Source organism: Pyxicephalus adspersus, chromosome 10, assembly GCF_032062135.1.
Source record: "Pyxicephalus adspersus chromosome 10, UCB_Pads_2.0, whole genome shotgun sequence".
Classification (NCBI taxonomy): domain Eukaryota; kingdom Metazoa; phylum Chordata; class Amphibia; order Anura; family Pyxicephalidae; genus Pyxicephalus; species Pyxicephalus adspersus.
In genome coordinates, this window is record NC_092867.1 from 7,519,140 (window position 1) to 7,543,089 (window position 23,950).

The 23,950-nt window shown below is 40.7% G+C and overlaps 1 protein-coding gene and 1 long non-coding RNA gene across 4 annotated transcripts in view; one reads left to right on the forward strand and one right to left on the reverse strand.

Annotated features, from left to right (window-relative positions):
• Positions 1-18,416, forward strand: part of LOC140339329 (inhibitor of growth protein 4) — a 49,481-nt gene extending 31,065 nt beyond the window's left edge. For all 3 annotated transcript variants that reach the window (XM_072423968.1, XM_072423969.1, XM_072423970.1), the window contains 24 exons: positions 1,066-1,213; positions 1,306-1,503; positions 1,596-1,730; positions 2,392-2,479; positions 4,115-4,286; positions 4,365-4,483; positions 4,666-4,887; positions 5,220-5,394; positions 5,846-5,930; positions 6,001-6,134; positions 6,211-6,343; positions 7,283-7,367; positions 7,590-7,739; positions 9,401-9,576; positions 10,602-10,707; positions 10,813-10,936; positions 11,020-11,175; positions 12,302-12,479; positions 12,570-12,664; positions 13,849-13,929; positions 14,342-14,525; positions 16,894-17,026; positions 17,971-18,108; positions 18,194-18,416. In XM_072423968.1, the coding sequence (XP_072280069.1) occupies positions 1,066-1,213; positions 1,306-1,503; positions 1,596-1,730; positions 2,392-2,479; positions 4,115-4,286; positions 4,365-4,483; positions 4,666-4,887; positions 5,220-5,394; positions 5,846-5,930; positions 6,001-6,134; positions 6,211-6,343; positions 7,283-7,367; positions 7,590-7,739; positions 9,401-9,576; positions 10,602-10,707; positions 10,813-10,936; positions 11,020-11,175; positions 12,302-12,479; positions 12,570-12,664; positions 13,849-13,929; positions 14,342-14,525; positions 16,894-17,026; positions 17,971-18,108; positions 18,194-18,279 (3,301 nt within the window). In that variant the 3' untranslated portion in view covers positions 18,280-18,416. The remainder of the gene's footprint in view (positions 1-1,065; positions 1,214-1,305; positions 1,504-1,595; positions 1,731-2,391; positions 2,480-4,114; positions 4,287-4,364; positions 4,484-4,665; positions 4,888-5,219; positions 5,395-5,845; positions 5,931-6,000; positions 6,135-6,210; positions 6,344-7,282; positions 7,368-7,589; positions 7,740-9,400; positions 9,577-10,601; positions 10,708-10,812; positions 10,937-11,019; positions 11,176-12,301; positions 12,480-12,569; positions 12,665-13,848; positions 13,930-14,341; positions 14,526-16,893; positions 17,027-17,970; positions 18,109-18,193) is intronic.
• Positions 18,417-19,967: 1,551 nt separating this feature from the next.
• On the reverse strand, positions 19,968-23,596 carry LOC140339474 (uncharacterized). Its single transcript, XR_011922447.1, has 2 exons — positions 23,564-23,596; positions 19,968-20,279 (listed from the first exon to the last, which is right to left on the reverse strand). It is a non-coding gene; the product is annotated as an uncharacterized lncRNA (long non-coding RNA).
• Positions 23,597-23,950: the final 354 nt, after the last annotated feature.

Below are 23,950 nucleotides of genomic sequence, written 5' to 3' on the forward strand. Positions count from 1 at the left end.
CATCGGCAGCAATCCTCTGAACGGATGACACAGAGCAGCCTCACTGAGATCCGTGCATCCGAGGATGAGAGCTGCCGAGAGCTGGGCGGGGTATTTAAATCAGCCGGGCGGAGCAACCGGCTAAAACCCTCTGGGGAGAACTATGCTAACCTATGCCGAATTTTGGTAAATCCATAGCTGCCTGCTTGGCTTTATTGCAAAACTACAGACTCCTTTGGGGTTTTCTACTAACCAAGCTCTTGCCTTATCTTCAGCCAGTGTCACCATAAGACTTGGATAGAGCTAAAGGCAGGGTCTGATACATGGCTGTCATGCCTTTGGGGATACAATACAAAGGAATGCCCAGTGTACCCTGAATGTATTTTTGTCTGAATTCCCACTATAGTGAAATACCATATCAGGGATAGGGTTAGTAAAACTTGGCTGCTGTCCTAATACTAGTTTATTTCATTTAATGAAGTGTTTCTCAACCAGGGTTTTTAGGGGTTCAATGAGCAATTTGTGCACCTCGGTTTAACTGACACCAATGGTCTTTGTGCCTATCTGTAAGGGTGACATTCTTCCTGACCGGCAGCAATGTAGGAGATATTCTTCCACCAAATTAATACACTGTGAGCTGTGGATATAGTAATTGTCGGGGAGTCTTTAAGACCTGAAAGCTATTTCATGGGTTACATTCTTAAAATGGGCATGTGTCAAGTGGTGTTCATATCTACATAAAATAAGCCATTCATAGGTGGCAATTGGTAGTAAATGAAACCTGGTCTCTGAAAAACACAGGCTGCATTTGCTAACTTCTCCTCGAATAAATACTGCTTGCCTGAGTGTCCTGTGACTTATTCCTCACCCTTCTGTATGGCCGTTCCCCCAAAGGTGTCCTTTGCCTCGACTGTTCGCAGTACTGTCATCTTGCACAATGCAGGACCATTGGGCCTGCATTCTACATGAGGACACTGAGAGCCTGTCAACATTCTGGGAATAGGAGATGGATGTATAGGTTTTTTGATAATTTAATCCTTGTTTTCTTTTCAAATAGAAATTACTGGAAGCTTTCTTATTTTATAGGAAGATTGGCCAGAAATCTTGTCAAGACCTTTCCAAGGAGAGCTCAAGTGTTAAGACCTTGGCCACCTTCATTACTCAGCTAGCTGAGCGTATTCCTGCCATTGTTATGCCTAATATCAGTGTGCTGCTGGACTACCTGGATGGAGAGGTGTGCTGAGGAAACAATTGTATTTATCATTATTATATGGTGAAATGTGTGTGCTCAAGTTCCATATCTATCTGTGTCTCTTCTCTTTGCAGCCTTACATAATGAGGAATGCAGTGCTGACTGTCATGGGAGAAATGGTTGTCCGTGTGCTTAGTGGGGATCATTTGGATGATACAGAGAAGAACACGCGAGACAATTTCCTTGACACACTTCAGGAACACATTCATGATGTGAACACTTTTGTGCGCTCCTGTGTTCTGCAGATCTTTAATCGGATTGTTCAGGAAAAGGTGCTTTATGTTGTATCTGGCATTTGTATCTAACCGCATCAGCCGTAAAGTCCTATTGCTCACATTATTGTAATTTTATTGTCTTTTTCCAGGCTCTGCCCCTGTCACGTTTTCAGGCTGTGGTCACTCTAGTGGTTGGTCGCCTGTTTGACAAGTCAGTAAAAGTTTGTAAGAATGCCATACAGGTTTTGGCCTCCTTCCTTGCCAACAATCCTTTTACTTGTAAGGTGGGTAATTGTCGTACTCCTCTACTTTGGTGTGTAACAAACTAAAGGTATACAAGCCAACATTTTAACAAATCCTTGATACGTAGACTACTCTGCTTAATAACAAGTTGGCTTTTGATAAAGCTTTACCATCGGACCTAATGTATCCATGTTCTGCACCATACAGCCTTTGCAGCAATAGCATCCCAGCTGGATCTGTTGTCTAGTGCAAACTTGCTGCAGCCCTAATCATTCATAATGCTGGATAGTCCATACTTATGGGGGCCCCAACTATCCTGCATAGTATGTTCTATCCATAGGAATGAATGGAGCTTGATATCTAGCCCGTGACGTTGGTGCTTTTACTAAAACCATCTAAAGCTGAATTCCAGCTTGGCCTTCAATCTATCACTGTTGTTCCGGCTCCTCATGTACTGAAACTTCTTACTATGATTTCACAGTAGGCTTTTCAAAATGCGCATGAAAATGATGGTACGTTAGCCTTGATATCCTGCTATACCCTAATACACAAATGTATGCTGTTACAAACTTCTTTTAGTGAGTTTTCTGTTACTTGTGAGCTTCTACCAACAAATTTTTGTATACACTGTATATACTGATTTTGTTGAAAAATGTACATAGGTATTTGGAATCTTTAATGTATTTTTAAATGTTTTTACAGCTTAGCAGTGCAGATCTGAAGGAGCCCTTAGAGAAAGAGACCAAAAAGTTGAAGGAACTTCAGGAAAAGCTCAGTGTTAAACCCCCAGGTATTTTATGTGCGATGGAGTTTGTGTCTATAAAGTAATTTCATATACAGATAAGGTCCTTTACATCCTTTAATTGTTTTGACACCTTTTGCTTTACCTGCTACCTGTGACTATGAATTTCCATCTTAAAAAAGCTTCTTTTTGTTGGTTTTATTTGCACATTGGGTTTAATGTTTCTTGAATGATATAGGTATACTTTATCACTGGGCAGAAACCATACTCCACCTGTACGTTGGCAATAAGCCACCTGTATTATACTGCTCTTCTAAATAAAACTTCTGCTCCAAGATTGTTTTATTTTATCTTGATGGTGACCAGTCTTCCCCTTTTTTTTGTTGCGTGGGTGAGGTTATAGTAATGCTTGCATGGTCAACATTCTACCCCATCCCTATTTCTTGGCCAAAGTTCAATTCTTCTTAATGCTTTCTACGTTGTACACTACACACTGGTGTGACAGGTGAGGCTGATTACTGATCAGGGTCCTATCAACTGTCCATATCTTCACATGTGACTCCTTTATAAAGGATGCCGGTTCTGTGAAGAAATAGTCCTAACAATGAAGAATTTTTAAAATAAAAAGGTGAAATTCCCAGATGTGAGCAATGAATATTATGTACTCCTTCATACTGTGTACTAAAAATAAGACCAGTATTGTAGTTCTTTATCTGGCATTTTTAATGCATGCACTTGCAATGCAAAGCTGCAATATCTAAAGCTAGCAAAGTGCTTTCTTGTAAAGGAGGAATAGACTGTTGAGATGGTGACATAATCCTGCCCCTGTACAATGTATTGGTCAACCATCTGGAATATGCAGTCCAGTTTTGAGATATTGTGGAATTGGAGAGCGTGCAGAGAAGGGCAACTAAACTAATGAAGGGAATGGAGGAGCTCAGCTATGAGGAGAGATTAGCTGAACTGAATCTATTCTCCCTTGAGAAGAGACGTATAAGGGGGGATATGATCACCCTGTATAAATTTATAAACGGTCCATATAGAGAACTTCCTTCCTAATTATTCACTGTAAGATCATTACTAAGCACAAGGGGGCGCTCTTTGCATTTGGAGGAAAAGAAGTTTAAGCTCCAGGTAAGAAAGGGATTCTTCACTTTTAGGCCTGTGAAAATGTGGAATCGGCTCCCCCTCAGGAAGTACCGGTAGTTTCAGCAACTATTCTTGATTGTTTTAGGAAAAAGCTGGATGATTTCTAGAAGCACAAAATATAACTGGGGATTAAAGCTTTAAAGTAAATGATAACCGTTAATAATTTTTCCCTTGTTGGAGTAATTTGTAATTTTTTTTTCTTCCTTCCTTTGGATCAACTATGTCTGCTTATAGGGTTTTGTATCTGGGATATGTTTACTTCCCTAGTGGTTGAACTTGATGGATTTATGTCTTGTATATTCTGTCAATGACAAAAATATCTTAAATATGGTTTTGGAATTCCCAGGTACCAAACACATTTTTGCTGAATGATATTTATTTACTTTTATATTGGGGTTTTTTACAAATCAGCATTATTAAACATTGCTGATAGTTGGATTATACAGCAGTCCTCTTTGATGTGGCTTGTTATGCTCTTTTCCTTGTTTTGTTTAAAATGTTTCCTTTAAATTTTTTTATTTTTTTTTATTTTAGTGGTGGTGATTTCCCCGGAAGAAGAGTGGGAGGCTATGCTTCCTGAACTGAAGGAAACTTTGCACACTCTGCCACAAGAGAGTATTGAGGGAGATGAGCCCCAAGAAGAAACTGAAACTGCACAGCAGTTGCATGAGCGTATTCTGCATCTCCTAAAGAACACCAGTTACAAGTCGGTATAAAGGATGCTAGGGATAATTACTGATGCCTGTAATTGGCTTTCCCCTGCTCAACCTCTGTCTCCTTGCAGACATGCCATTTTCTTGGTGAAGAAAGGGATATCAAGCTTTCCAGATGATTCCTTGTTTGCAATGGGAGAAGATACAGAGGAGGATGCAGTGCTGGGGATTCTAGAGCAAATCTTTACAGGTATCGTCTGCTTATAATAGTTGATAAAATGGTCAGTGCTTGAAAAATAACGAATTAATCACGTTTTGAATGTTTGACTTTTGTGTTTAATCCACTGGCATGTGAAGAAGCCTGTCTTTTAATGTGTCCTTCCACCACGCATATACATAATCTTTCAACACTATATCGCTTATCTTTTCAAGCAACAAGGGGTGCAGATTTGGAATCACCACCAAGTGATGAGCAGTTGCCACCCCCCACTGGGGAAAGCAAGGATTTGGAGTCTCAAGATGAACAGGACAAGAATGAACTGAGCAAGCAAGAAATGCTGGTCCAGTACCTGACAGATGCGCACTATTTTGCCTTAAAGATTGAGGAAGCAATTGATGTAATCAGCAAGATGATGTATGAAGCTGCATCAACAGGTTAGTACAGTGAACTGCTTTATTTAGGTTTAAAATTCACATACAATATACAAAACATTGATGCCAAAAACATGGCATAGAATACAGTAGGTCACTGGAGGATGCTGTAGGCACTGCTGTAGGACCAGGTAAGCTTTACAATTCCACCCAGTGTGTGGCTCTGGGTTTACTGCTTTTGGTACTGAAAAGACCAGTAGAAGTCTTGGTGGGGAATGTGGTGTGTGTTTTTTTTTTGCAGGGTCCTCTCTATTTGTGTTAGGACTTTCCATAAAACAGCAGGCAAACCTTTTAATATTAAACAACTGTGGAAACCTTTTTTTTTTGCTTTGCAGTGGTGCAGGAAGTCATTGAGTTCTTTGTCACGGTATCACAGTTTGGGGTTCCTCAGGCTGTGATTGGTGTACGCCGGATGCTGCCCCTTATTTGGTCAAAGGAGCCGGGTGTTCGTGATGCTGTGGTGGGTGCTTACCGCCAACTATACCTTTCTTCTGGCCCTGAAACTGAAAGGTAACTATTGAGCCTCTGACTGAAAGTGATGAAAATGAATGTTAGTAGCCTGCCCTTTTTTTCTCAACTCATGTTTGGCAAAGATGCTTACACTTCAGAATTTTTTTTTTTTTAATTGGACAATAGTTAACGTTACACATACAGCAAATTAACCTATAGACTTGTGCAGAGAGGAAAACATTACAGACACAATGTAGTACTTGTAAGCAGGAAGCAGACCCATTTTAAAGATGCCTTTTACAAAAAAGGACACCGTGGTTATCAGTGGCTTAGCAGAAACGACTACTGTGTGTGTAAGCGTCAAACTCCTAGAAGTGCCAAATGTGAAAATTATTTTGGCGTTTCCCTGGAAATTGGAGTGGGTTGCAGTACTGATCAGTGTAAAGCCACTTTTTACAGGTGTCCTATGTAACCTAGCCAGGGTCGCTGATTTGCCTAATTTTTCTTGTAGGGTGAAAGCTCAGAATCTGATTCGTAATCTTTCCCTGCTTATGGTTGACTCGTCTGCTGGGATGATCCAGTCTTTGGAGGAGATTGTGAGTATAAACGTATAACGTTTTTCAAATTTTGTTATATTTGTGTTGTCTTACAAATACATTTTGGTAGGTCCTAGAGTTTGTTCAGAAGGGAGAGATCCGTCCTGCTGTGTCTCAGCTGCTTTGGGAAAAGTTTACTCTGAAGTCTCCTTGTTCTGTCCTGGAGCGCCGAGCTGCTGTCATGATGCTGGGGATGATGTCACGGTAAGTTCTTGTTAAAAGTGCCCTGTCATTATTAAAAACTGCTTTCTGTAATCTTACGTGATATGTTCTTCTTTAGGGGTCAACCGCAAATCGTGCTCAGTAATCTGGAGACTCTGGTGAATGTGGGTCTGGCTCAGGATGCACAGAACAATTATCAGCTTGCTCAAGAAGTTTGCAATTGCATATTGAAAATTTCTAATGGCCAAAAGGTTTGTACAAGCTTGAGTTTTGAAAAAATGTTTAACAAATCTCTCCATATATTGTTTATAGACTGCAAATATTTTAACACTTAATATTTCACATCCTGTTTCATCGTAATAATAATTGTTTTAAAGCATATTTCACTGATACATTTTAAGTGATGGATTCCACCCAGTAGTAGCTATTTGAATCCTTTCCGCCCCTAAAGATGAGAAGTGACCTAGTCACCTATACAAATTTTAATGAATGACCTACAAATCACTTTCCAATTTTAAATATTAGTTATTCCATAGAAATGGGATTTCTTATTGAGAATAGCTGAATGGCCTGTAAAGCCCTGTTCTGGCAAGGCTAAGATGCAAGGCCAACTGATATCATAATTGTCAAATTAGGAAGGACCAACTTTTGTTTTGTTTTTTTGCCTTGAAATGTTTTTAATTTCTGTAGTATTTGATGAATAAAGCTGGTAAATTCTGCAGTTTAAAATTCCCCTCACAAGGGATTCTGTCAACACAAGCCCTCAGTTTTTCTAGCCATGCACTACTGGTCAGGACTCTATAGAGGCTCTTTCACCGCCTCACCTTGCCTTGGGAAGTAGGTTGGTAGTGCTGCCCTCCTGATATCTTGCACTCAGTCTTATGGCAGCTGTTTTGTTGCTGTTGTATCCTCCATTTCAAAGTGCTGTGACTATCTAGCTGAAAGAGCTGCAGCGGTCCAAATATTATTCTCTAATGACCTGACCAGGTCTATTTAAAACAAATTGCTTTTCACTTTCAATACCAAATCATGTACATATAATTTTCGTGTGACCTCATGCCAAAAGTAACCATTGACCATTCTTAAACTTTGTAAAACCACAATATAATTTTATGGTAAACTCATTGAAATGTGTGGTCTGGGGGCAGGATCTCATGAATAATTTGGAAATGTTGTTCTCAATTTTGCAGTCACCACCTGGTAAAAAATCTGCACCCTTCCGTCTTCCAAATGACCATTGTCTGTTCCAAAACCTGACAGAAGCTGTTGTAGGAGGTAAGGCTTATGTTTGGAGACAGGGAAGTATATAAACAAAAAAAAAAAAAATCAGTTTCGTTGTTGGAGCTGCCATCTTCTTCCTCTTCTCTTCAAAATTCAACCCTGAGGATCTTCAGCCATCTTGATTGGCTGGGATGACACAAACCTTTCGTGTCTTGTAATACTGAGCGTTATTCTGTCTTGCAGCAAATTAGTGATCATCATGTGTTTCTTTATCAGGGATTGCCAAGCAGAACTTGTACTGGGTGCCCTTCAAAGAGACGGCTGTGAGGCTGATCTATGAAATGGCTGAAGAGCCAGAGGAAATCTGTGCGGAAGTTTTACAGCGATGCAGTCAGCAGGTTCTGCAGGAACTAGGCAACCAAGAAGGTAAGAGGCAATGCAAGTAAAAGATGTGTTACGGGTTTGCAGAAATGTTAAAATGAAACCAAACAAATTCCGAAAGAAATAATGTGTAAAGAGGAGCATTGGTAGGATATTTATTGTTGGATCAATTGGACAGGTAAATAGTTTTTTTACTATGAAGTAAAACGTTTTTCCTTAGAAAAGTGCTTGTTATGACAAAAGTAAAATGAGTCCTTTTCTTTGGAGTCCCCTTTGAAAATGGATGTAAATGTGGGATTTATGTAGCTTATGAAGTTCTTTAGTTAGTTTGATTTGTTTTATACCATGGGTCGGCAAACTTCCTGCCTTTAGGCCAGATACGGCCTATCCGGTAGTTCGTTCCGGCCTAACGCCCCCTGGCGGATCCGGCGGGTTGCCGGCAGATCAGCCAGGGGGTGTTAGGAACTACCAGTGCCGCCCCCTTGCAGTTGCTCCCCTATTTACCGCGGCCAGCATTGATACTTCTGCCGCTGTGGTAAATAGGGAAAGCTCTCTGAAGCTAAATTCCTCTCCTCTGCAATGCATACAGAGGAGGAGGATTTCACTTCACTTCACCATCATTCCCTGGTGGTGGACAGAGCCATTAGGGCGGGTCTGGCCTAGTGGCCATAAAACTTTGTTTGTTCCTAAGCAATGCCAGCTGTCTTTAATACCTTTTCATTGTGTCCTTATAGGCAACCAAAATTGATGTAATGTTGGCCTAATTTTTATCGAAATAAAACAAATTTGTCCATGAGCTTATTATAATGGCTAAGGTGTGAAGGTTATGGCTATGCTTTTTTCTAGGAGACCTAGGGCTAAATAAAGGCTGTACATGCTAAACTGTAGCATCAGTATTTAGCCAAGCGCTGTACATTAAAAAAGGCGTTGCAAATAGGCTATGAAACAGGAGGAGTAGAGGACCCTGCCCCAAAGAGCTTACAATCTAGGAATTGTGATCTTCCCTGCCAATGAGCCCTGACTGATCATATTATCTTTTAAAAGATAGCAAGATACATATAAAGCAAAATTATTGTAGTGGACAGGTAGTACGTCAAATTTCCCTTAGTTGGCTGATGCCAACCCCAAGTACATATAGGAAACAAAATAGGCAAGTGGGTTAAGATATATTGCTTCAGGTTGCTTTATTCAAGCAAGGTAATCACAAAAAATTCAACGTATAATAATCTTGCTAAAATCATCAAATGTGTAGTTCTGGGGCTCACCCAAAATGTCATTTTTGACCGGTTGGGTTGTGTAGCTAGTAACTTGAGAAGAAATGTAATGTGTTATCGTTCTAGCCCCATTTACTTATACATGTGGTGTGTGTTGTTTCCCCCCCCCCCATGTAAAAACTGCCTGAAGGTATATTTTGTTATCCTGATGGTGTGTTGAGACTGCCTCTTGTACTTTCCCGAGTTAACGAACCTGATTTGCTTGTCCTGTGACCTGTCACTTTCACTGGTCAACTTGATCTTGCAGGAGAGGGAAAAAAAGTCTTTTGTAATAAAAAAAAAAAAAAAATCCTTACTAATTAAAAAGGATTCTTATATAGTTATCAGTGGCTTTATTTTTTTTTTTAATTTGAGCCTTTGGCAAGTCATGTGGGCACCAGACAGAAATTCAGCTGGTTTTGATTTAACATGTTGGCATTTCCGGTTTTTTAGCATCGGCGGATCCTTCCTTTCTCCTCACCCACCTTCTGTCTCTAGCTGGTGATATGGCCTTACAACTGGTGGTCCATCTGGAATGTACTGTCAGTGCGGAGCTCAGGAGACAAAGATTGTTGAAGGAGGAGCAAGCAGCTGAGAAAGTGGGAAAGGGCAAGCAAAGAAAAAGTAAGGTGAGTGCTGAAGGGTGACTGATCCAGTCATCATGTTTTCTAGTCTGGGGCAGCATGTGGTAGTTTAAAAACCTCTGTCAGTGTTATTGCCTTTGGCACATTATGTGAGGAATATGATGGCCTGAAAATTTCACCTGTACATTAAATCCTCGATATAACCTTGCTCAGCGCTTGGAATGTAAAAGTTCTGCTTTTGTATACTTGTTCCAGGTCATGTTTTGAAGCCACTGGGTCTTGTCAGCCAGGCAATAGGTATTAGTGGCAGCCTATATATGAAGAATTCAATGGTGAGGTTTCCTCGTCTGTTTTCTGTCACACATCGGGTGCTCATATTGCTTCTGTCTAAAACCTTCATGGTGTCAAAGGAATGACTTTATTAAACCCAGGGAACTGCTTAAATCAGGACTAAAGTGAGAATTTAAAAAATTTACACTTGCATTGAATTCCGCAGATCCCTAAAGGGGCTGGTTACTCGAAGAATTTGTCATCCTGGTGCTGGGTGCTGCCATCTTCACTCTTCAGTTTTTTTTGCTACATCACCTGATCTTGCACTGCGCAGGTGCAAGATCGGGGTGACGTAGCCCGCTTTAAAGGTGGGGGGGGGAGAACCGATCTCACTCGGCTTGCACAGAAGGAGCGGCTAGAGCCTCCCAGGATGTGTGCTGTAGGTATCCCAGGAGGCTCTGCGCTTCCATTCAGTCCTAATCACTGAGGCAATCAAGAATTAAAGGGGAGGTGCTTCCTCCTTATCTTAAAATATTTTTTAAGTGCAATTTGTACTTGCATATAACGGTTGTCTAACCTTTTATGTCAAGTTAAAATGTTGAGTTTAGGTCCGCTTTAAGGTGGCGCTCGTCCTTCTAATTAGTGCCTAATTAGGACTAGGCCCGGAGTTCTTTGGTTCTTTTGCATAGGCGTTTTCTAGCTAACAAAGCTTCTTTTTTTTTGGTGTATTCCAGTCTCACATGTTTAAAATTTTAGTTTTGTTTTAGGATCTTTAGTTCAAACATTTTGTGTCCCCTCAGGGCAATGAGAGTATGGGAGAAGAAGACATGGGGTTAGTTGGTGCCTCAGCAGACGATGCTGATGCTGAACTCATCCAAAAGATTTGTGAAAATGAACTTCTGAACAGTAAGTATTAGATCTGTTGATTTTTGGTTTTGTTTTAAAAAAATCCTATAGCACCTTCTACTAAACAAACTGATTTGAGTGATGTCTTTTATATTAATTTTTTAGCACAACAATACCTATCTGCATTTCTGCCTCTGGTGCTCAAGGTGTGTAAGAACTCTGGAAAGTACAGTGATCCTGCCCTGTGCACAGCCGCCACCCTTGCTCTTTCCAAGTTTATGATGATTAGGTAAGATTAAAAACCTATTTTGTTACCATATTTCTTTGCATATATGTATATATGATACTTGTATCCTACCATGTTTCTTTCAGCTCGGATTTCTGTGACTCTCACCTGCGTCTTATTTTCACTCTGCTGGAGAAGTCTCCTCTGGCTGGCGTTCGTTCCAATATCATGATTGCTCTGGGGGATCTCAGCATCCGCTTCCCAAATCTCATTGAACCATGGACTCCGCACCTCTATGCCAGGTAAACGGAATAGATGGCGAGTACTTATAAAGGAAAACCACATTAACCTCCCTGGCGGTATGAATGAGGATTTTTAAATGTAAAAGCGGTACATCTAAAAATCCTCATATTTTAAATTTCCTGCCTACCTGCCCCACGATCCCACCCTCCAGCCTAAGACTTGTGAGCAGATGCCCAGCAGGCATCTGCTACCCTTTGCCTCGCGTCCCCAACGTTCACACACTGATGCAGATGCCGGCCCCTGTGTAGCCTGGCGATGACCGGCATCGCTGGAGGACGCCTCTGGAACATGGGAACCAGGTAGGATTTGGTAAACTCCCTGCCAATTCCACCCCAAGTGTGCATTGGGGGTTACCACTTTTGGTATCAAAAATCCACCTTGAGCCACACTCGGGAATACCACCAGGGAGGTAATGTGAGGTTTGTCATTATTGACCTTCCTTTGGAAACCTATTGCCTGGTGTCTGTCTACCTGCACTATTTTATGGGTCAGTGTTCTGGAATAAGCAGTTCAGGAAAGATGAAGTTATAAACCCTGGTCAGTCTGTTCTGTGGATGCTCTGTAAAGGTGGTCATAAAATCTCATCTCTTAGATGACCAAATGTATTTAATACAAGGGCAATCCCAGACAATTGCTTGGTTTTGTGTTTATTATTGCACCCTGTTGACCTGTTAGAATCTAGAAGGCGATTTGATTAAAAACCTACAGATGGAATATCTTCTTATCCTGGGGTAAATGAGATGGCTACAAGTGATCTACTTTTATATAAATTGGGTAAATCACTTGGTTGATACATTTTTAAGAATTGACATCTGGGATGATGTCTAAGTTTGGAAAAGCACATGAGCAGTTCCAATCATTTAGATTATCCCTTCTACAATCTAACAGTCCAGGACGATAGAACAAAAATTTAAATTAAATTCAATTTACAACTTTGTGCTTGGATTGTGTGGCACTACTGCACACAGGTTCTTTAGCACCTTTGGTAAAAAAAAAAAAAAAAGCCCCCTTCAGTGAACTGCCTCTTTTACACAATTACACTAAAACACAAGGCATTCACAAGTTTATGGCAAATGCTTTGTTACCAAACATGTTTGTTCACTTTTATTTTCTCTTATGTTGCAGACTCAGAGATGAGTCCAGGGAAGTGCGTAAAACATCAGCTATTGTAATGACCCATCTGATTCTGAAAGACATGGTCAAGGTTAAAGGGCAAGTTAGTGAGATGGCTGTTCTACTCATAGATGCTGACCAAGAGATTTCATCATTAGCAAAGAATTTCTTCACTGAGCTGTCCAACAAGGTGTGTGCACCAAGTGAGGGTAAATGTCATCTTCGTACAATAGGAATGTTTATTGTTCTCATTATTTTTTTTTTTTTTCTTTCCCCTCAGGGCAATGCTGTTTACAACCTTTTACCTGACATTATCAGCCGTCTGTCTGATCCAGACTGTGGAGTGGAGGAAGAAGCTTTCCAAACCATAATGAGGTAACGGAGGAGAAAAGGCATATATTGATAGTGATAAGAATTCTGTAAAAGTTCCCGATAGATATATAATTTTTTTATTAATTGTTCACTGCTTATTTATATATTTTATTTGGTCACTTTATAATGCTTTTGTCACCATTTTATAGTAAAGCATTCCTACATATTGTCAGTGGGGGTTCTTGGAACAAACGGGTAAATTAAATATCATCAAATTGGTGTCCCGGTGTTTGGCATTGGGTATAGTGTTGACTGTAAGATTTAAAATGATTTTTTGAAATTTGTAGAAGCAAAGTGTATCGCTGGACAAAACTTTTCTTGGTTGGGAGTGGCTAAAGTTAGTTTATCTGTCAGGTTCTCATTACTTTTCCTGCTGGGGATATTCACTCCTAAAAAGATAAAACCTCCCAATGGGGGACAATGGGATTTCCTTTTTCTTTGTGCTGCATCTCGCAAATGTGAAGTTCCTTGTTAATACACAGCCAGTAAAACCATATCATGCCAGGGTTTTATATGGAATATTTTATATATATTTTTGTACTAGTTTCTTTTGATAATCCTCAAGCTGTCCTTAGACATTGAGGATGCAGTGTCCTTCCCCAGCATTGCACACATCACATTGACCTGCATGGTCCTTGTTGGGTGAGTGTTGATGCTGATGCACTGAACAAACGTTTCAGCTCAATTTGAAAATGCAATTTCAGATACTAGTTCATTTCCCTAAGATTGGTCTATTTTAGGGTGAATTGCAAGGACCATTTACTGTTTGCAGAATACAACAATTCTATGCAGTTTCTATACAAAAGTTCTACTTTGCAATCACAATTGTGATGTTTTGAAAAAGCTTTATAGACCGTGCTTCCCCTTTTAAGCTGAAAACCCAACGTTTTATGCAACACATAAAATTTAATTAATTTACCAAAGTAGTACCAATAAAAGTGATAACATACTGAAAGCAAATACATATATGAAATGGGGTTTCTACAGTCATTCTCCAGACATCTGTCTCTCCTTTTTGCCCATTTTTATTCTGTTCCTGAGTGTTCAATTTTCTGTGTTGATGTTGATTGTTGATCATATAACCCACATTAAATGCTATGACAGAGTGGCTTAAAAATATTGCTAAATATTTCTATGTTCATTTAAATTACCACCTCGATTTTGAATTTGATATGAATTCTTTTCAGACATCTCCTCTCATACATCACGAAGGACAAGCAAACTGAAAGTTTAGTAGAGAAGATGTGCCACCGTTTCAGAACCGCAAGGTAAGCTAAACATATTGCTACTTCAAGGAAAGGGTTAATATTTGCTTCTGCCAGTGTCACTGATCCTAATTCTCACCTGCTGCTAACCTGGTTGAAGAACACATCTGACCCTTCTGGCAATGTCTGATGCCTTGCCCTTTGGGGTTTCTATATACTGCCTCCTACAACACTACAGGGCAAGACAGGGATTTGGTGGTCAGACAGAACCACAGAGCACATCAGGGAATAGGGTATTTAATACTCCCAGTAGTATGTGTCTGATGCAGAAACCAGGTGAAATGTGTGATAACCAACCTGGTCTAGTTTGCAGATGGAACAAGCTGGCCTGTTAACAGAATACTGTGATGTGCAATGTGTCCTGTAGGAAAATCTTGTTTAAAAAGCAATTTCAAACTTCTGTTTTTCTTCATAGAACGGAGCGCCAATGGCGGGACCTTGCTCACTGTCTCTCCCTCCTGCCATTCTCTGAGAAAGGACTGGTCAAAATGCAGGATTGCTTTGATTGTTATGGAGACAAACTGAGTGATGATGCAGTGTACAATTCCTTCTTGAGTGCCATCGGGAAGATGCGCAAAGGAGCCAAACCAGAACTGAAGGTAAGATGGCAATACTTGGTGCTAAAATCATGTACACTTCTAATTCATAGGCGCTGCAGATTTTGTAAGGTTTAAGCCTTTTGTTCCATTTTCCTATCCAGAGAGGTTCCATATCTTTTGTTGTGCTTATTTGATAGCAGAAATACTTGGCATGGCTGGGCAGTCCTTGCTCCCTAAGTAGTGCAGGGGGTGTGTTGGAATGGCTGTGCTCAAACTCAGTAGTGTTTTTAAAGTGCCACAGCAATCTATGGATCAATGTATTCTACTTCAGGCTACATACACACATCAGATGATTCACGTCCGATAATCGCCTCAGGGCTGATATCGGATGAAAATCTGCTGTGTACAGTGGTCGTCCTATGTCTTTCATGGATCTGTCCTGGCAGATGCACAAACGATTGTAATACAAGTGAAGGGTAGAGAGTGCAGCTTGGGTGCTGCTCAGTCGTTCTCCCCTCTCCATAGAGCATTCTATGCATCTTTAAGTCGTGAAAGATGCTTTTCAACTACTAATATTGAACGTGTGTATGCAGCCTAAGACCTCTGAAATAAGATAAACCAGTAGTAAGTGAAATGGGGCAAATGTTTTCATGTTGCCATTAAAATAATTACTGGAGTAATCGGGTTTCAAGTCCTGTATCATTTCCTTTTCATCCATCCTGTGGAGCTGCTCAGGGTTCTCATTTACAATGACAATTGAGCAGTCTGCATTCTTGTGTCTCAATTCGGTGTTCCTTCCTCATCAGGGAAATGCACACTATATAAAAACTAAAATACTCTGTGCCAGAAATCAAGGGTAAAGAATCTGCTCCTGTTCAGTCTGCCAAGACTGGGAGTGCTCACAAACAAAGCATTGTTCTGAGCCACATTGTGAACCAACTTTGTTTTCCAACTTTACTGTGCCCTGTAGTGAGGTGTAAGCCTGGACAAGTAACACTTAATGCAAAACTTTAACTTGAAACACCTCTCATGGTTCCCAAACATCCATAGGATTCTCACAACTACTTCTTTAAAACGCTTCTTTTCTTTTTATGGCAGCTGCCCTTACACAGATGGGCTTGTTTATTATAATAGGAGGTGACTATCTGTGTCTACTCTGTTGGGCTATATACACACGTCAGATAATTCTTTGCTGATTTCAGATGGGAATCTGGCGTGTACACCACTTGTCCAATGTCGTTCATGGATCCGCATTGGTGGATCGAGGAACGATCGTAATGAAAGTGAAGGGGAGAGAGCTCAGCAGGGTGCAACTCTGTTGTTCTCCCCTCTCCATGGAGCACAGAGTAGAGTATGTACAGAGCTTGTTCATGCATATTTCAATCTTTTGACATTGGAAATTATAGTCCAAGGAAAGGTCCTTTCCAACTAGTTATTGCACGTGTGTACGTAGCCTTAGACTTCCCTTTGCTACACATCCTATTCATACAATTTTGCCCAAGCCATACATGTAATAGTGCTTGACCAGTAGGGGTTTCTATCAGATAAATTGTTATGTAAAAGGCAACTAATACAAACTGTAATGTGACATAGGTAAATATTGGGTTCCACTGTGTTTTGGGGTAGCAGGCTGCCTCCTTCAGGGGAGCTAGGAGCTCTGTGTGTAAGTCTCCCTTGTATGTTCATTCAAAAGCCCCTCTGCTGGGTGCTGCCATCTTGGATATGATGGCAGACAACTGTCAAATGATTTCTTCTTAATCCTATCCCGCCATGTATATTAAAGTTTGTGTGTTGGGGCGGTAGAAGCTTGGGCCATTGTACACTTGTAGCTGGGAATCCCAGAAGCAGGGTAAAGGCTTTGATGTACGATAGGGAGTGAGTGTTGTGAAATTGACTCTTCCTAAACCAGTTTTATATATAGGCTCTGCCTGCATTGTTGGTGATGAGGTCTTAATGGAGCCCCACTGCGTATGCCTGGGCAAAAAATACATATGTAGTACATCACTGCTGTAATATATGTACATTTTCCAATGTTTTGTATCTAAAAATGCTGCCAAAAAAAAAAACCTCCTGAATAGCCAGAAATCTAGTGAACCCAGACTTAATAATGAGCCAACAATGATGCCTCTACTGAACTGAAATCTTCAAAAGAGTTGCCAGCCCTGCCCATTTTGCCTTTGGTGGGCTATATAGCACTTCCCCCTATTTTCGTTCCATATTATATGCAGGTGTTACCCCCATTAAAAAGACACTACTATAGCAGAGAACAGACCTCTTGGTATAAAACTGTCCTGTTGACATAAAAATTTGATTATACTGGGGCACTGATAACTCTCATGAGCCCTCACTATTCTAGCTATGACTTTCTATTTTATGTTTACACAAACACACCCTATGTATGTTGACCTCCTTATTTTTCTCTTTACAGACTATGATTGATGAGTTTGAAAACAAGCTGACAGTGTGTCATAACAAAGGTCTGGAAAACATGGATGGTTCAGAAGTTGGTATCCCAGATGGTGATAACCCTCAGCCTTCTGCTGTGAAAAAGAATGTTCCAGGTAAGTCCAAGGTCCTGCATACTACTGCAAAGTATTAAGTTTTATCATAAGTGCAACATGGTTTTAACCAACAAATTGACCCTTTAATTTTCTGCTTGCATTATTCTAATCAGTTGCTCCCTCGCTTCCCAATGTTACCGAGGTGGGTTGGAAAGGAGATAATCCATGGAGTTCAATAAACAATAAACCTACTAGAACACCTGCTTAATCCAAATAGAATCTTCTACATTGGACTCCATTTATAAAATGGGGAATCTGACATTCCCCAGTGGGAATTTATTACTGCCAATAAACACATTGACCTGAAAGATTCCCCAAGGGAATGTTTGAGGGAATGTCTGATTCACTGTTTTATAGCTGGATCCCATAGCTTTGACCCAAAGGAAAACTCTTCAAAAGTCTGGATCTCCAACAGAGGGAAATATCCATCCAGATTCCCTAAGCAATCTGATTTATTTTTTCCTGGATCAGCAGTCTGGTGTCGGTCTGTTTAAAATGTAATATTCCGCAGTGCCCAACCCCAGAATTTTTTTTTAAGCTGGGTGGGAAGAAATTGTAGATGGGAGGGAGCCCCTGAGTTGTGACCCAACTCCTCAGTAACCACCCAAAAACAGCTGGGTGGTGCGCCCGGCTAAAACGGGCTGGGGAGAAAGCTGCTCTGTTATACTTTGTGTTTATAGCCATTTATCCAGCAACAGATTATCACCAATGATAAAATTGGTTCTTCCATCATAAGTGGCATTTGGCAAAATGTTACCAAAGCCAGTATCCCCTATAGGATTGGGGCCTTAAAAATCATGTTGCACAAATAAAACCTTGTCACGGCCATCCAGCAATCTAATAATTTAGGGAAAATTTGATGAATTGCAATGGTTACTTATTTCTCATTGTAAGTAAACAGATAACTTCCTTTTTGCTTGCTGACCCTTTGATTGCTCTCTCAGCCAAGCGGCGCCCACTTAAGTCTGTGAATAAAGCACCGAAGGTAAATGAGGAGAGTGAATTCCAGACACCAAAGTCTCGTGCCCCCCGAAGACCTCAGAAGAAAGTGACCGTGACCTTTTCCAGTGATGAAGAGTCTGGTGAGTATTGCTACAGAGAAATGTTGGTAATGTGAATTTTTGTAAGACATGAATTCCAATCTTTGCATCCCTTCCTATTTATCAGACCTCGAGGCGGAACTGAGTGAAGCAGACACCCCCAAAAACACAACCCCCATCAGACGCACATCTACCCGCTCTCGGGCACGGTGACCTGAAATGCCAGCCCACCAATGTCATCCCCTTTTATGTCTTATCTGACCTTTATCTTTGGTTGTCCATTGTATGTCTTATCTGACCTGTCTCTTATTTGTGTACAATATTTGTATTAAACCTTTATATTTGACAAACCTCTGTGGCATTTGTTTTATTGCTGGTAAAGTTATGTGTTGAGTTCTAATGCAGAAACAGAACTGTGTCCAATACCGACCGGGGATTTACAATTGCAACCTACTACTGCGATCCTTCTACACTAATGTCCAGACTTTGTTAAAAGGGGCCCTACCTTGATAGTGAGTGTTTGCTTTTCTTCTAATTTAGAAAATATTGCTTTAATTCTTCCCATCACCTGTGCATTTAGCCGCTCCCCGAAGTTCAGTTTCTTTATCTGGCTTTTCAGTAATTCTTATCAGCTAGCCTCGTGATTCAAACATCCCTACCCTATGGTACAACTCTGAGCCAGGTCACATATGTAGCACCATATCACTAATGCGAGCAACTAACAGCAGTTTGTAGCTAGCAATTTAATTGTTACAAGGTGAACCTATTCTATATCGTTGGGTTGTTATATTTGTTCTCCCCAGACCCTTTTAGCTGGGTGCAACACCCGGCACTTTTCAGTAACCACCCGGCTGTTTTTGGGTTTGGTCACCACCCACCTGTAATTTGTTCCCACTCAGCTTAAACATTTCTGGGTTCAACACTGATATTAGGAAGTTATCCATTTCTGTAGAAAGTAAGAAATCGGCAAAATAAAAATGCTGCAAATAACCAATTTGATGTGTTTCTTACAGACTAGCCTGCTGCTAACCAATACAGACCAGTCTAGGGTTTGGCCTAGGCTGTCTGTAAAGAGGAATTGTAGTGCAATGAGGCTGCTCGATGCTCTCCCTCCATTTAGATATCTTTTTGCTGCATTGAAATGACGGCACTATATGTGTTCTCCCCAGCCCCTTTTGACTGGGCACACCACCTGGCACTTTTCTGTAACCACCCAGCTGTTTTTGGTTGAGTTGGGTCACAATACAGGGGCTGCCACCCGCCTACAACTTCTTCCCACCCAGCTTAAAAAGATTTGTGTTCTACACTGATTATGCATTCATTATAAGTCAATACTGCACTCCCAGTCCCCGGTGTGTTGGATTACAAATTCACTATTCACAAAGAATGTTTCATTTGTTACTAGTACAAATACCTTAGTTTTTAGTTTAAACTTTACTATGTGCTTGTTTTTTGTTTTTGTTTTTTACCTTGTTTCCTTGTTTTTTTGTTACCTTTGTTTACCTTGTTCGTACTTAACTGTCTTGTTAATGGAATAAAAGAAATGTTACGGTGTGAGTGGGATTTCTGGAAGATATGGTCCAGATATTTTAGCAAATTAGACGGTCAGCTCTTCCCTTGACCCTGAAGGCTTGCATTTTGGATATTCAAGGTATGTCTATAAAACATGACAAGTTATATTTAACATTACATCTCTTGAATGCAGCTTCTTGCCTTTTACCATAGGACAGGGACAAGGCATTGAGTTATGTGGGACTACAGTATGTATACCCATGAAGGGGCTCAAGCCATTCATCTACGAAAGGCCTCCTAATTTGCCCTCTCCCATTCATATTAAGTATCACATGAGCCTGTTTTTTGCCTGATCTTATGCTGTAAGCAAATTCTAGCTTTCTTGGCAATACTGTAAAATAACAATGTTTACTCTACCAACATTACAACTGGTGTGTGTATACAGTTTTTAAACATACAAAATGTTACTATAATCCAAATAGGCCGTGGGTTCCATACCTGCATCTTCTTTACATTTACACAAACAATGCAGAGTTGGAAAACAAGTTTCCTGCGCTGATAAATAGGTCTTTGGACACCCCGGCGGCCTCTGTACTGAGCAGTCACCCGAGGGTTTGTGTTGTGGTCTCAGCTGTCCTGCTGACACGGATTAAACAAGACTGCTTTGTTTTCTTCACCTCACAATTCTACCAGAGGGCCCTCTGCAAAATATATTTGTGAATACAGATTCTGATTAGCAGCTGAATAAAGCGTGCAAATGTTGTAACTAATCTTCCAAAAATGGACTGTTCATTGTCACTTTGGTTTGTTTTTCTATTGGCTTTGATACCAGAATAGGTTTATTAAGCTAGATTTATTAGCCCAGTCACCCAGGAGCCATGATGCTGTAACTGCTATGATAATACTGTCATCCTGACGTAAATATTACTTCTAGATTGTAAGCTCTTCGGGGCAGGGTCCTCTCCTCCTCATGTGACAATGTCTCATACCTGCATCCCCTTATTTTAATGTTCATAGCTGAGTGATATGTTGGTGCTATATAAATCATGTTTATGAATAATCATAGTTTCTATTCTCTCAGGGTGGTCTTGCCTTTTATACAGTTTGGATGGAAATCTTTGTTTATCAAACTATGTCTTCCTGAGCAAACGTCCTTTAAAAGATCTGCTGGTCTTTCACAGCCATCTATCCTATTCATTGTATAAAAGAACTTGTATTTATATTAGTGTCAACATATTACGCAGCACTTTACAAAGGAGCTCACAATTTAATGTCCTTGCCATAGTCATATATCATTAATACAGTCTACGGATAATTTCTGAGCAGAGCCAAATGGATTGGTTGCATGTTTTTTAGGAATGTGGGAGAAAACCAGAGTGCCTTGGACTAAACCCAAACACGCAAATGGGTAGCACGATGGTCAAGAGTTCATATGGAGACCCTGTAGATAAAATGCCCCTTACAAAAGGGTTCTGCAAGCGGCGGCATGGTGGCTCAGTGATTAGCACTGCTGGGTCCCAGCTTTGAATCTTGGCCAAGACGCTGTACATGGAGTTTGCAGCTTCTCCCCATGTTTGTGTGGGTTTCCTCTCACATTCCAAAAACATGTAGTTAGGGTAATTAGCTTCCCCTTATTGGCCTTAGACTGTATTATTGACATATTGTAGGTGTTGATTATGAATATTATCTGCAAAAATATATGGATATTTCACCCTATCAATGCACATATATATATTTAATACGTGAAGGTTCATGCATAAATAGCTAGTCATTCAAACAGTTTAATTAGAAAACAAATTGAAACATTAAATGCACAGCAATATTGGTTGACAGAGGTATAGGCACTTCAATCAACAAAATATACAGTAAATGAAAATAATGTTAGTAGGTAAACCTGCATAGTAATCTAATATTGATTAGTCCATAATACAGCATAACAATATATATAAACAATGTAGGAATGCATTCAAGAATATCTTGTAGCTACCTGTTAAGATGTAAATGGATACCCTAGGAGCCTGATTCCCTTAGAGAAGTGTCTTGCTAACTTCTCCCTTGCCTCCATGCTATTTCTTGCTTACTCACTGATTCGTACTTGCAGGCTTCACCTGAGGGCTTCTCGCTGATTGATTGATTACCCCTTGCGGCTTGATTGATTTATTACCCCTTGCGTGCCCTACTGATAACCAGTTTGTTAAGGAACTAGAACTTGTTTACTGGCATCTGTTTTATCTGTTTATTGTTCCTTGTTTGAGGTTCTTTGATAACTTATTAAGCATCCCCGGGTCAGCGGTTGCCAACCTTTTTGGTCCGGTGTACCACTAAAATCACTGGCTCCTGACGGCACATGCGCAGGGAGCAGGGTGTCACTCAAAGGGGGGGGGGGGATCTTCCCCCATTATGACATAACCTTGCCCACTTCCCCATCGTGGATCTGAGCCTGCGATGGGAGAGTGGGGGGTTGTGTGCAGGGCCACAGCCTGCCCACCTCCCTGAGCCAAGAACTTTACTGGGGACATGTTTGCGGCTCTGGCCGGTGCGTTGACCCAGCGGGGGTCCTTTTCCTGACCATGCCCGGGGGTGCACTGACCAGAGCTGTGGACCACAGGTTGGCGCCTGTTGCCCTAGGTGATTCAGATGGCTGGTACAAGGAAAAACAGGTTTCCATGTTTAAATACAACATTCCCACCCATGCTTTCCTGCATTGTTTAACCCCCCTAGCAGTATTCCTGAGTGTGACTAGGGGTGGATTTTCCATTGGTATTCCCATGTCACATTCGGGGGTACCTAAAAACATAATAAAACCTCACTTACATTGCTCCATGGTCATCCTGCTGGTCCCCGCAGGTCCTGGGAACGCGTCCTACCTCTTCAACCGGTGAATGCAGACGATCTCCGGGGTTTCCCGGTGACATCGGTGCAGGCGCAAGGATCAGCAGGAAATTCAAATAGTTTTGTGATGGATTCAAATACAAAAAGCTGTATTGAGTCCAATACAAAAAAATTCTATATTTATATAATGATTATAGCTACTGTACACTTACATCATGTTTAACTTTTTTTATTTTGTTAATTTTTCTCAAAGTTTATTAACTGTTCCCCATATTTTGGTGAGTTATGCCTAAAATATATAGGCCTACAATCTAAAATTTCCATGCAAAAAAAAAAAGTACCCCTTTTTCCATGGACATATGGATAGAATTAGACCATTAGTAAGGTTAATGATACTTTAAAAACTGAGAAATTAAGATATGGCCTAAAGTTTATGTATAGGCATGGGAACATATAGGGTACCATATGTACATATATATCTATAAACAATTTTGTCGTGCAATGGTAGGTACATTAGATTGTGAGCTCCTTTAAGGAACAGTTAGTGATGTGACTGAACTTTTGTAACATACTGCATAATATATTGGTGCTATATAAATTCCTTAATAATAACGAACATGGAGAACAAATACCTTGCAGATAGTGTCATGGCTGATATTCCAACCTTGGCCTTGTGCTGAAATTTTAAATTTCCACAGTTGACCAGAAGCCCACCATCTCCTTTCTCACATATCACACCACCTTAACCTTTTGCGTCTCCTCTGTTAAAACAGCAAGCTTGGCTCTCCGTTCATTGAGCAGGTCTGGTAATCAGTCTTACAAATCCCTAACTAACTTGTTTCTTTATGAAGTGCACCAATACATTTACACTTCTGAATGTAATATCCAAGTACTGCACACAAATTGCTTTTTCTGCCCTCTTGGTTTCTGCAAATCGCCATTGCGCCCTTTTGGACCTAAATGCACCCAGTTCCTGGTCTTATACTTTAATCTTCACCATTTCTCTGCCCAATGGGGAATATTGGCCTCAATCTGAATCTCAAATATGAATATGTACATAAAATAAATACATGATATTTGTCATTGCCTCCTTTCACCTGCCAGATGTTCTGGCTTCAGAGGACAGGAACAATCTTTGCGTACGTGTCCTTACCTTTACAGTGCATCAACCCATCCGGTCCTCTTCCACAGCACAACTTCTGTAGCACAAAGTTGTGAAAAACCATGATTACGTAAGCAATGTGTTGTAATGGTACATTGCAGCATTCTGTGTAGCCACAGCCCTGGCAGAGTGCCCACACTGACCCTTGCCCACTGCTAAAAGCACATTCAGCAGGCATTTCAGCCTCACAACAGGATAATGGAAGAAGGTGGCCTGCTCTGAATGTTTTCTTTTGGATAGTGTGGATGGCCGGCTGTGTGTGCATTGTTTACCTTGGAATGAGACAGCAGCAGAATACGTTCATAGAAACAAGCAGCAGAGGCAATGCGACTTTAAGGATCCAATAGTGCATTTAGTTGCCAAATACCCCAGGACACC